The sequence below is a fragment of the Zea mays genome, chromosome 4 (genome assembly GCF_902167145.1).
Source record: "Zea mays cultivar B73 chromosome 4, Zm-B73-REFERENCE-NAM-5.0, whole genome shotgun sequence".
Lineage (NCBI taxonomy): Eukaryota > Viridiplantae > Streptophyta > Magnoliopsida > Poales > Poaceae > Zea > Zea mays.
Genome location: NC_050099.1, coordinates 72,228,231 through 72,240,909, shown reverse-complemented (window position 1 = coordinate 72,240,909; position 12,679 = coordinate 72,228,231). Strand labels below are relative to the sequence as shown.

General features: G+C 45.3%; 1 protein-coding gene across 3 annotated transcripts; it reads right to left on the bottom strand.

Annotated features, from left to right (window-relative positions):
• Positions 1-4,353: 4,353 nt before the first annotated feature.
• Positions 4,354-11,409, bottom strand: LOC100191378 (uncharacterized). 3 transcript variants are annotated; one of them, XR_564904.4, is made up of 4 exons: positions 10,617-11,402; positions 6,931-7,022; positions 6,144-6,296; positions 4,354-4,799 (listed from the first exon to the last, which is right to left on the bottom strand). XR_564904.4 is itself a non-coding variant. In NM_001136812.1 (3 exons), the coding sequence occupies exons 1-2, from the start codon at positions 11,140-11,142 to the stop codon at positions 6,955-6,957; spliced, it is 594 nt and encodes a 197-aa protein (NP_001130284.1). In that variant the 5' UTR covers positions 11,143-11,389; the 3' UTR covers positions 4,375-4,799; positions 6,931-6,954. The 3 variants fall into 3 exon arrangements, 2 of the variants coding, with proteins under 2 accessions (XP_008676427.1, NP_001130284.1); NM_001136812.1 differs by lacking the exon at positions 6,144-6,296 and having other exon boundaries at positions 4,375-4,799; positions 10,617-11,389; XM_008678205.4 differs by lacking the exons at positions 6,144-6,296; positions 6,931-7,022 and having other exon boundaries at positions 10,617-11,409.
• Between the last annotated feature and the right edge of the window lie 1,270 nt (positions 11,410-12,679).

The window sequence follows — 12,679 nt, the reverse complement described above, 5'->3', positions numbered from 1 at the left end:
AGGCCTACCACACGCGCGCGCGCGCCGCTGCCGCCGGCCGGGCCAGGCCGGGCGTGGCGTGGCGAGGCGAGGTAGGCAGGCGCATAGAGCAACGAGAGGGCAGGTGCCTCCGAATCCCTTGCCGTTCGAGACCTTGCACGAGGGATCGACAATTAGGTTTTTGGGGAGCGTCTACGCGACTGCCCGAACATCTGTCGTTGTCTTCATCACTGGTAAACATCTTCTTCTTCCTGGCGAAATGACAAGAGAAGTTGGACAAGGATCTGGATCCTCGGAAGTCGGAACGCATGGGAGGGTATGATCGTTTCATCTCCTTACTGTTTTACGTTCTCCATATTATATATGTTTCATATGTTCATGTCTACTGTTTCGTATGTAACCATGAATTTATCTTATCTGTTCTGTCATATTATATCATGACATGTCTGATGTCTGTTTATGCTACTAATATGTTATATCTGTTTGTTTTAATTTTACAGTCATGCTGTTTATATTGATATCTGCTTATTTTCAATTGTTCCGTCAGTTTAAATGCTTATTATATTTATATGATTTATGTGATTCATATGTTTTATGTTCTCATGATCCATATTGTTATGAATATATTTGATATCATGATTTCTATGATTAATCATCTTTTATATGTCATCTTCATAATGTTAATTTATGCAATTAAAATGATATAAAAAATGCCTATATTTCTAACAGTTAATATCACTGGAAGATAGTGGGGACGATACCTTGTTGTTCAAATCACAAGTTGGACAGCACGGCTACTATATATGACCCACATACTTTTTCTAACAACAAAGGTAAACAAAGTACCAAGATCATGTTCTTACTTTAGTCAGACATAATCTACGCTTTTCCTTGCGATGCTACTCACTTGGCCATACTATACATAAATATATAATGCACACTCGTGAATTGAAGAGAAAAAAAATAGGAGGTAGTTCCAAGCTGCCATTAGGTCAGGGTTCCTGATCGAGCTCACATGTCTTTAGGAGTGGGGCCAGCTACAATGCCCTCCCTCATGCTTTCGGTTGGAGCCACCTAACTTGGCATCAACCTATGCCAGCAGCCCCCAACAAACTACCCTCGCAAAGGGCACAAGGTACGCATGCATTTGCATTCCCAATAAGCTAAGAGGAAAAGGGAAGAATGGACAATCTTGAGTGCTAAGAATGAGCAACATCTTTTGGACTTGACTCTGGCTTCTTGATTTGGAAGATTAAAGATCACAAGCCATGGCATTACATCATGAGTTGCTTTGGGCCACAAGTGAGCGAAAGATGGTAATGAGCTCCTTTATAGGGTGTTTGGTTCAAGAAATAATTTAGTCCATCATATTCTCACCCTTTACTTTTTTTATTTGGTTTATGAAATGAAATGATTTGATCCATTATCACCTCATTCCTCATAGTTAGTTAGTACTAACATGAGGAGTGTGATCATCCCACCAAATTTGAGAAATGGACTCATGATGCACCACCCCATGTTGGTTGTAGTGATCCTCAAACCAAACACCCTCTTATAGGGGGTGTTTGGTTTAAGGAATCACTACATCCAAATTGAGGTGGTGCATCATAAGTTTATTCCTCAAATTTGGTGGGATGACCTCATTCCTCATATTAATACTAACTAACTAACTATGAGGAATGAGGTGGTGATGGATCAACTCATTCTATTCCACAAACCAAACAAAAATAGTGAGGAGTGAGAAGATGATGGACTAGCTCATTCATCAAACCAAACACCCTAATAGTGTGTTTGGTTTGAGGAATGAAGTGATCCATCTTCTTTTCACTCCTCACTTTTTTATTTGGTTTGTGGAATAGAATGGGTTGATCCATCATCACCCCATTCCTCATAAGCTAATAATTAGTATATAAATGAGGAGTGGGTTGATTCCACCAAAATTGATGGAATAAACTTATGATGCATCACCTCATAAAGCATAGAGTGACTCCACAAACCAAACACACCATTAGTTTCTTTAAGTACACGACACATGGTGAATTAGTGGGTCTTGGTGCACTTAGGACGGACTAATGGCATGTTTGGTTGTATACATAAGGTGTCAAAAATCACCACACATTTCATGCCACATTTGCTCAAGGTTAGGTACTCAAATTATTCGCCACAGTTTGCCATGTCTAAGGGAATCTTGTCACACTTAGTGGAACCTACACAACAGAAGGAAAAACTTACCACAATTGTAGCTATAAACCAAACATATGACTAACTCGGTCAAACATGTTTAACGTTAGACGTGAAACTGTGACAAGTGAGACAACGAATCAAACAACCTCTAAGCGTGCCTTATGCGTCGGAAGCATTGCCCTTTGTCATCTCCGTTAGCACTTTCCTATAATTGGATGTTGTGCTGCAAGAAGGGAGCAACATATGACATGCTTATGGTATACTAAAGTATCATAGATTCTGGCTTTGGAGACCTAGGGGTTGCTATATTCTCATCTCCTAGGATCTACTAGGTCCTATCTAGTGCTGGGAACATAGACCGGGATTTTTGGACCAGCACGAGCACGATTCAAAGATAGGAGCCCAAAGCACAGTCTAACACAAAATAATATAGGTTAGGCTAGTACGGCCCGAAGACGGGCCTCAAATTTCAGCCTGTCGGGCCCCAGCACGACCCGCACATATGGGCCAGGCTTGGGCCGACACGGCGCAGTGAAGCTCATATTATTTAATTTCTTTAATTTACTAAGCTATAGACTTTATTTTGTTTATAATATTTAGATTTTATATGGTCAAATGAAACTAGCATTGTTTAATATCTTTAATTTAGTAAGCTGTGAACTTTATGTAATTGTAAATTTTAGATTTTATGTGGTTCAAATATATGGTCAGACTTGGAACGGCACGACCAACAAAAACGCTTTAGGATAAGATTGGGCCACTGTTTCTACTTTTTGGGCTGACACGACATAGTCCAAAAGTTTTTTGGGCTTTCTTAGCCCGAAGCACAATGAGATTAGGTCAGACCAGACCAAGCCGGCTCGGTCTAATTTCCAGCACTAGTCCTATCTAGCTCCATGATATGTACAAATGAGGCAGCATAAACAACGAACACTCGTCAAGCTAGCTAGTAGCTAGGAACACTAGAATAGACTACATCTTAACGCTATTTTAGGAGTCAAAAACCGGAGGGGATTGGATGACCTAAATTACTCTTCTTATTCAATTTTAAATAAAGAGGGGATGTTAGGTCCCACCAATCCCTTCCGTTTTTGTGGCTCCCAAACTAGCTCTTAAGTGTTGTTGTGGGTGGGAGATCTTACTAATAGCAATTACTTGCATGATTATGACCATACCGGTCGAAACAGGGTAAAAGATGACACATATTGATGAATGTTTCTGAAATTCCACTCTACATACACCACCACCACCAATGTCATTGCATATTTCCGAAATTCCACTCTGTTTCACGTTCCTGCCAATTGCATTTCCACTCTTCTTACACCTTCCTACCAATCGCAGTATCTACAAAAAATTAATTTGACTAGGATAGTATTGCCAAACCACATCTCAGCCCCTTCGGATTATAGGGTAAGTCCTCATTCTATAGATTGAGTCACTATAGCGCCGTTTGGTTCACAAGAACCATTTGCATGAAAAATAAGAAACTTCCTTTGCTTTTATTTTCAACGAGCGAAAAATCAAAGAAAATAGTTTAGCAACCCCGTTTTTCCAAAGAATTTTCATTTTGACAAGAAAAATTAGTTTATTTTCCCTCAAAAAATAGATTCCTTATAAAAATGTAGTTGCCAAACTAGTACACCACATTTTTCTAAAGAAAATTAGTTCATTTTCCATTCAGAAAATAGAAATCCCTAGAAAAATAGAATTCCAAAACTAGCCCTAAGAGTTATTTTGGCCAAACTAGTCAACCACATTTTTTCAAAGAAAATTAGTTTATTTTCCATTCAGAAAATAGAAAACCCTAGAAAAATGGAGTTCCAAAACTAACCCTAAGAGTTACAGTGGCAGCTCCATTTTTCTAAAAGTTATTTTGGCAACTCCATTTTTCTAAAGATTTCCATTTTTCTAAGAAAAAATAAACTAATTTTCCTTAAAAAAATAAAAATCTATTAAAAAATGAGATTGCCAAACTAGCCCTAAAAACATCATTCTTTATTGTTTTGGAGAAAACAAATTGCAACTCGTCCGAACAGCTACTCCTACAGAATTCCTATGTTTTTGAAAATTCTTAAGTTTTTCAAAATTCTGGCGTCTTTCGATCCTCTATTTTATTCATGTATTTCTGCCTTAATGAGTGACAATTTAAGTTTTTTTTACAATCAAACATAAAACATGAGGGGAGAACAGTAGCAATTGAGAGCTATCCATACAACAATCTATAACAGTTTAAAATTTTAACTTAGTTGTACATGGATCAGGAGTGCGCACAGACGCTTACATCAATTTTACATTGTTCCTAGCTGGCACAAGAAGCCATCCAGAATCTTTGTTCAGGGTACAGCTTCTGGACTGATGCTGACCTAGTATTGGAAGTACCGTATCACACATTCAGCAAACAGGTCAATCGATGCTTTATTGTTAGTTTGTTACAAACGAAGCCTTTTGTGCCAGGGCTTGTTGATACAATAACCACCTGAGCTTCAGCCTGAATTTACAGATATATCTTCCAGGTCGGATGAGGCAACATCAACAGTAGCAGGTGCCATGGTTTACCAGCAAATGGCTCATTCCCATCCAAATGTACATTGATCATGGCAGTCATTAAACTCTGCACTGCGTTTCCTTTTAGGAGCCTGGCCGAAGGGGCATCATGATATCAAATACGATTCTTCTTGTGCAGATAACAAATGTTAAGTACATATAGGTAATAACTAACTGCAGAATCAGTCAACATTTGGTATGTATAGAGTTTCTTTATCTTGTACCCAGTTAATTTGCATGACAATTTATAACGAATAATTGTGCCATCAAGATTATAGGAATCATGTGAAAGAACTATAAGAGAAATCTACAAAGCCCATCTCAGACAGCAATAACAAGATTATGTTGGTGGTAGACCTCAACCTCACCAGTAAGTACAACTGCACCTTTGCAATCCATGGCCTTGTCCACCACAATCTCACTGTTTGCATAATTTCGATTTTCCAAGTGTGACAAGATGTTTGTCCCCATATATTCAAGCATGTAGGAGCAGCCATTCTCGCTCCAGCCATGTTGCATGGTGAGATGTGGCAGAATCATACTCCCTTCGTCCCAAATTAAAATTCGTTTTAGTTAATTAATAGGTTCACACAATACTTGATGTATGTGTTTTATATATGTGTCTAGGTTCATCTTTATCCATTTGAATACAGACATAAAAACAAAGAGCTAAAACGGCTAATGCTTTGGAACGGAGGGAGTACATAAAAAAGAGAGCATTTCCATATCTAACATGTAGATTTCATTTATTTGAATTTTAGCAATTTAGCTTGCAAGACATAAGCTTACTACCTGTAAGGCCTATTCCTGCAAGCCAATAGTTTAATTATCAGATCAAAAAATGTCACAGGAACCTGTGGCGCAGACAGCAATAACCACCATACATGGCAGCAGTTAGTGCATCGCATGTATAATCAGTAAGGCTGTGACATGGAAGGACAGGGGTACTGCATGAATTAAGGAGTCCTTTATTAACAAACTCTCATTATCCGTAAGCACAAACAAATTGTTGCACATTTCAGAAGTGAAATCCAGTTATCAAAATTTGGTGGGCCTACAGCTCACTTTTGTTCAGGTAAGCATTTTGCCGAGGCACAAACATCATCATTATTTTAAAAAAGAAACAAACTATTAGCCAAAAACAAGTATTCCAGCAAATGAAATAACAGCTTCTTTTTTTGTGATCCATATATGATTCCAATTTGACTATTGCAATTTCCTTTTGTACTAATGAGCAACCCTACATCTGTTTAATATTTAAAACATAATCCAGATCCCAGGAAGAAGCACATGGAAAGAGAAATGTGCTTTGGGGCATATCTGACATGACAATTCACAGAATTAACAGACAATGTCATATTGTATCAATAATTTCTTAATGAGGAAATCTATGATACCCAAGGGAATAATGAAATCTCATGGGAAATGGGACGTACCCAGTGCCGTAGGCTTCCCGCACTGTGCGGGGTCTGGGGAAGGGTATCTTTAAGCGTCAAGCCTTACCCGCATAATATGCAGAGGCTGGGGCTCGAACCCGGGACCTTCCGATTATAGACGGTAGGCTCTATCGCTGTACTAGGCCCGCCCTTCTGGGGAATGGATATAAGCATAATACAAAAAGGTTGGACAATTAAGATTTCTCTAAACCGCATTAGCTCAATACATGAAAACCCCAAATAGGTCATTTTTCCTTACAAGCATTAAATTGCAGCACAACCATACCGATGGGCAAAAACTGCAAATGGGAGTAATCGGGTGCAGATTATAACAGATAAACAGAATCACCCATAAAACTTGATGCCAGAGAAAAAAACTCGACCTACGAGGGTTAAGACAGCCCCCGAGCATTACATTAAGAAGAAGACCTTCTTACACAAGTCGAGAAAACCCTTGAACCTCTACCCCACCCATAGATAGTGGCACCGTAGCCCATATGAGAACGACCGCGACTGAGACTAAGCCTTAGACATGTGCTTGGCGTGGGACATACGAGGGAGGTTTTTTAACCCCAGCTTAAAATTATGTTCCACAGAGAGTCGAACTTGGACCTGAGTGCTACTCAGACCACCTAACCAAATCAGCTAAAGGCCCTTTCACACACTAGAAAAAGTATTACTCAAAGCAAGTAGAAAAAACATGAAGAATTTCAATAGAGGTAGTCAATGCATTAAGACAGCATGTTGGTTACTATCAAGTTCCTAATAAAAGTAAAAATCACCTTACCCCTTGCAACATAGCACAAACGAATCAGCTTTCTTCATCATTAGTTTGAATTGCACCTTTCCTAGATTTCCTCCTTGTATCCGGAGATTTCCCTTGAACAGGATAGACCATGCAGATAAGCAAATAATATAATATGATATTGAAATTAATCAAAGGAAATTACTACCCATCACTGAGGATTTTTGCATGCGCACACATGAGAATGAAACAAAAGGTTGTTCATCCTCTGTATATATCATTACATCCATTAAAACATATAACTAATAGTGTTAACATATGGAACAGAAAACACCATACCAGTATCTACCTTGAGATGAACACATATATGACAACCACGATAACAGTCTGTTCTAACTTCTAAGACATCAAAAACTGTTAGACTGTGTGTGTGTGAGTGGGCCGGCACCACTGTTGGACTGTCGGGCCATTAGGGTTAGGGTTGTGAGTCTATATATTGTACCCCATCTCCTATCAATACATCAAGCACCTTCATATTCTTACTTGGTATCAGAGGATTAGGGTTTCTCCCTCCCCACCCACAGCCGCAACCCACCCCCACAGCCGTCGCCCCGGGAGGCTCATCCTTCCCTCCTGGGGGCGGCCCTTCTCCCTCACCGTCGGTCGCGCCCCGCCCCTCCCTCTCCCTAACCGACGGTCGCCGCTCCCCTGGCCCCTACACCACCCCTGCTCGAACGCCGTGCTGGCGGCTCTTGGCGGCGCAGCCGCCCCTTCCCGCTGACGCCCAGCAGCGCGGCCGGGTCCCCCATCACCGCCTAGGGCACGGGCGCCGCCGCCTCAGCACCGCTGGAGGCACGGGATCCACCGCCTCCAGCGCCCTAGGGCGTCGCCGCCGGATCTGCGCACTCCCTCCACGCGGCCCGTTACCAGCCGGCCTCCTCTACGCGGCCCTCGCGAGCGCCGGCTCCCTCGCGGTCGCCCCTCCTCCGCAGGCGGCCACTGGCGGGCACGGCCTGGCCACTCCCGCCTTCCCCGCTCCCGGCGCAGTCTCCTCCAGCTCGCTGGCGGTAGATGGCGCAGCCCCCGGCGCGTCTGCCTCGCCATGGCGCCCATGGATCTCCACCCCCGCGTACCTACAGGCTGTCGTGGCCGCTACAACCGGTGGCAACGCCGCAAGCACGGGCCCCGCCGCCGTGGACGACCTTCTCCAGGCCGGCGCGGCCACCCGCCTCACCACTGTCGCCGCAGCACCGCTACCCTGGTCTGCGTCGTTGTGGCGGCCCTTCCTCCGGCCTGCGCCGTCACCGCAGCTCCCCTCCCTCACCTAAGTCACCTTGTAGCGCCAACCTTTAAGCTTCTCCCGTCGCCAGCGTCCAACCTCCCCTGTCAGGCCCGACGCAGTCCCCTGCCCAGCTAGAACCGCATGTCGCCCTCTCCTTCATCGCCTTCGTTGGATCCGTCCCTGTCGTGGCCTTCCCGGCCGGATTCACCGTTGCTGCGACCTTCCCGGCTCGATCCGCCGTCCCTTTGACCAGATCGCGTCTTTCTGCCTGGATCCGTCGCTGCCGTGGCCTTCCCAGCCAGATCCGCCGTTACCCCTTCTATTCTGCCGCGGGCATGACCACCATGATCGGCGCAGACGAGTGCGCTGCCGTCGGCCTCCCTGGTGGGGCTCCTCGACGTCCGGACGATCGAAGAAGCAAGAAGGTCGTCCTGCTGGTGCTCTTTTGTTGTATCGCCCTCGCCGATCGTTGACGCTCGAACGTCGACACCTCCAGCAGAACAGGCTCATGCTGCGTGTCTCCCAACCGCGGACACCTCGACTTTGGCTACCTCAGCATCTAGGGGCTATCGTCTTCTTGGAGCACACACGGTCTCTACTCCAGCTACAACATTCGCACCCTCACGACGCTGCGACTACGGGGGAATTTCAACCCGTCGGCTCCTACCTTCGGCTTCTACTCCAGTCTCATCGTGTGTGGTGCCCCCGTTGCGACTAGGGGAGAATGTTAGACTGTGTGTGTGAGTGAGTGGGCCGGCACCGCTGTTAGGTTGTCGGCCCATTAGGGTTAGGGTTGTGAGTCTATATATTGTACCCCATCTCCTATCAACACATCAAGCACCTTCATATTCTTACTAAAACCAACTATGATAGATTAGCTTATACAGCACATGTACGCAACTCCTTATAGTTTTATAATTTTTTTTCCTTTTTGTTCTTTTTTTAACTCATAACAGGTCTATTTCCATTTACTTAATGATGATGGAGAGATGAAAACAGCAACAACAACAACAACAAAGCTTTTCAGTCCCAAGCAAGTTGGGTAGGCTAGAGTTGAAACCCAACATGAGGGGAGTCACGGTTTAGAAACATCAATAGCTGCTTTCCAAGCACTCTATTCAAACACATAGTAGTGCTACATGACTTGGACTATTTAGTTGCATGTGCATCGCTACGGTTTCTATATATCATATATGGTTTCTTTGTATAACATAAATCAACACAAGTTACAGTGGTTAGAGGCGATGTCTCTCTTCCTAGAGACCCATGGTTCAAATCCCAGCAAGCACACTTTTTTATATTTTGCTGAGCGCGTGGGGGAAATCTAGCGACGCTCGCTACGCGCATGGGGAGGCCGACGATGCACGACGAAACTCCCACTTTAAAGGTGTAGTGATTTGCATGATAGAAGAAATGGTCCAGGACATGGACATTCAAGAATCAACTGGTTGCCAACCAGAGCACCATGGAGACTTGGCATCCTAAACCTTGAAAGCCTTGACAGCCCTTGTGCAGCGGATAGCCATGTCCTTGACATGCTGGATACTCATTATCTTTGAGTTGATTGGGACCATATCTTTTGAAAGTCAAGATAAAAGGCACTAAGCAGGGTTAGCAATGGCTCCGTCCCCGTGTCCCCCACCCACCCTCAACTCCACAGCGTTGCTGCGCGAGGCGAGAGGTGCATCCAACCAAAAATGCTAGGCTTTGTTGATAGCCAGGTCCAGCTGCTGCTCCCTTTCTTGAGTACAGGAGTGGCTAGCCGCAGGTGCTGGAGCCAAAAGTTGAAGATCGCCGCCATAGCCATCAGATGACAAGGCCCAACTCTCCCGCTGGGATTGAATTGGCAGGATAGCCATTTCCGTACCCCGACTCCCCTTAGGGCATGTACAATATGTGTCTTAAGTTGTGTCTTAAAGTGTGTCTAAGGGGTGAATGTAAAAAAACTCAAGACATGTATCTTGACGAAGACACAATGTCTTAGCTCTATGTTGGAGACAGGAGACTAGCTGATAGGTCACTTTAATTTATTGAATGCTCTGATTGGTAGAATGAATATGGTAAGACACATGTTTTAGACATGACCACTGTATTATGTTGTGTTTTAGTTGTGTCTTATACTTATAGTACCGTGCAGCAGTGTCTAGATTGTACATGCCCTTATATTTCCCATTCCTCCACAACAATTCCCGTTCCCACCCACATATCCTAATATGCAAACGCCACCAAAAGCTAATTTGGTGGGGTACTAGGAGTAACAGCTAAGCAAGGCCAACACGCAGCAATAATCCTCCTACACATCTGATAAAATAGGGTGCATATAAAATAATTAAAGTGAGAAGGTTTGTCTTTCTAACACAACGATCCACAGCTATTTGCTTAAAACATGGCATCCATAGACCAAAACATGTGAAATTCTAAACACCAGATCACGAACGGGACTCGCCTTGGACGAAGAAAGAGGCCGAGGGCCAGCCGCGCGTGGTGGAGAAGCAAAGCGCCTCCTCCTCCTCCTCCTCCATGAGCTCGTCGTCGTCGAGTTCCACGACTTCGAACGCGCCGCCAACGGCCCCGGCGCCCCCAGGGGCCGCGACACCGTCCATGAACTTGGCGACCCCGGAGGCGCCTCCTGAGGCCGCGATCCGGCCGACAAACGCGGTGACCTCGTGCGGGAGGCGCAGCGGGGGCACCCAGTAGGACCCTCCAGGCACGAAGGGCAGCCAATCGGGAGCGGCGCGGCGCACCATGACGCCGTGGATGGCCTCCTCCAGGCGCCGGATCCCAACCACCTCGATCGATGGGGACGAGGGGGAGGAGCCGTGGGCCGAGGAGCCAGCGTCTTCCTCGGTGAGGTCGATCTCGACGATCTCGACCTTGGTAGCGAGGCAACGGAGGGAGGCGAATGCGGCGGTGGGGGAGGAGGAGGCGGCGGGACGGGCTAGGGTGAGGGTTTGTGTGAGGAGGCGGGCCATCGGCGGCGGCGGAAGAGGACGGATGTGGTGGTGGAGATGGGATGACCGGGCGAGTTTGAGACGGAGGCTGAGGAGACGGGAACAGATGCGTGCTAGCGTGCTACGATAGATAGTTCGTTCATGTAACGAACGTGCCAGCTGCTGTAGGTATCGACAGCTCCGACCCGGACGGGTACTGTGCTGGACGGCCCGGCCAGCAGGTCGACGACCGTTTGGTCTGAGCAATAGGAACAGGAGGCGTGTTCGAGTAAGCGGGGTTGGTACCAACTAGGGATGGGTGTATACTCTTGGGTTGGGTAGTTTCATACGGTGCTGGACGGCCCGGCCAGCAGGTCGATGAACCTGGAGGAGTTAGGTATGTAGGATATGCTTTTTATTTTTTGTTGGGCAGGCAGTAGTATAATTTTGATACTCTGCAGTATAAATTCGACTCCCAACCCTTTTTTTTAGAATAAAATTATTGATAAAACTCCAACATAGTTTGTTCCAAATCCACTATAATCCTTGTAGAATAGTCAAGTACCCCATTTCCAAGGGGTACCTGTTGAAAATCGTTTCAACAAATCCGTCCAAAACACCCGATCCGATAGTACCCGTTTTTGGAACGTCCAGTGCCAAAGTCACTGAATGGGTAAGTCACCTGTTGGGGACCTTCGGAGTCCGAAGGTCCTCAAAAACAAGGATTTAACAGTATTTCTGTAGTGCAATGTGTGAACAGGTACTCTCGGACTAAAGTCGGCATTGCAGTAGACTGGAATAATACGAAGCTTGCTACAGAGCCGAAGGTGTTGAGCAGGAAAGCTTCGGCGTGGTTGCAGAAAATGAAACCGACTTAAAGATGAAAAGGCTATTCAGACCTTGATACATTACCATAGAATTATTATCAAATGTAAAGGGCATGAATGTAATTTTGTATGGGTTGCGTCCCGTGCCTATAAATAGGTGAACAGTACTCCCGTACCGTTCACGCTGACTTGGCATTTGCTTTCTGCGTCACGCTTGTACTATCATTTCCTTTCGATTGAAGCACTTGAGAACAAGTCCCCAACATTGGCGCCCACCTCCGGTGAACTCACTTCCATTTCTTGAGCTTTTCAACATCTTCGACAAGCATCACCTTCGTCATGCCGCCGAAGAAAGCTTCAGCACCAGGGGCTGGCACGCTGCAGCCGCTGGACCCTAATCAAGACGTCCTTTCTCTTAGAGAGGCACGAAGCCAGAAGAGGAAGGCTACCAGTCCAACACCTCCGGAGGATGATCTAGATCAGGAGATTCAAAATCTGGAAATCCTTCAGCAACAGGTTCAACGCAAGAAAGAAAAGATGGCCAGGGTAGCTGAACTGCAGAGGCAGATAGACGAAGCCTCTGAAGAAGTTCGTCATCTTGCTCAGGACGAGCAACACCGAAGGCCTCAGCATCAAGATCTTCATCAGGAGGGTTTTCCCAACGAAGATGATTGGTATGACAATTTCCATCATGGGAATTTTGTTTTTGATGATGCTTCTCCTCTGTCCGCTGAGCTGCAGGCTACACCTTG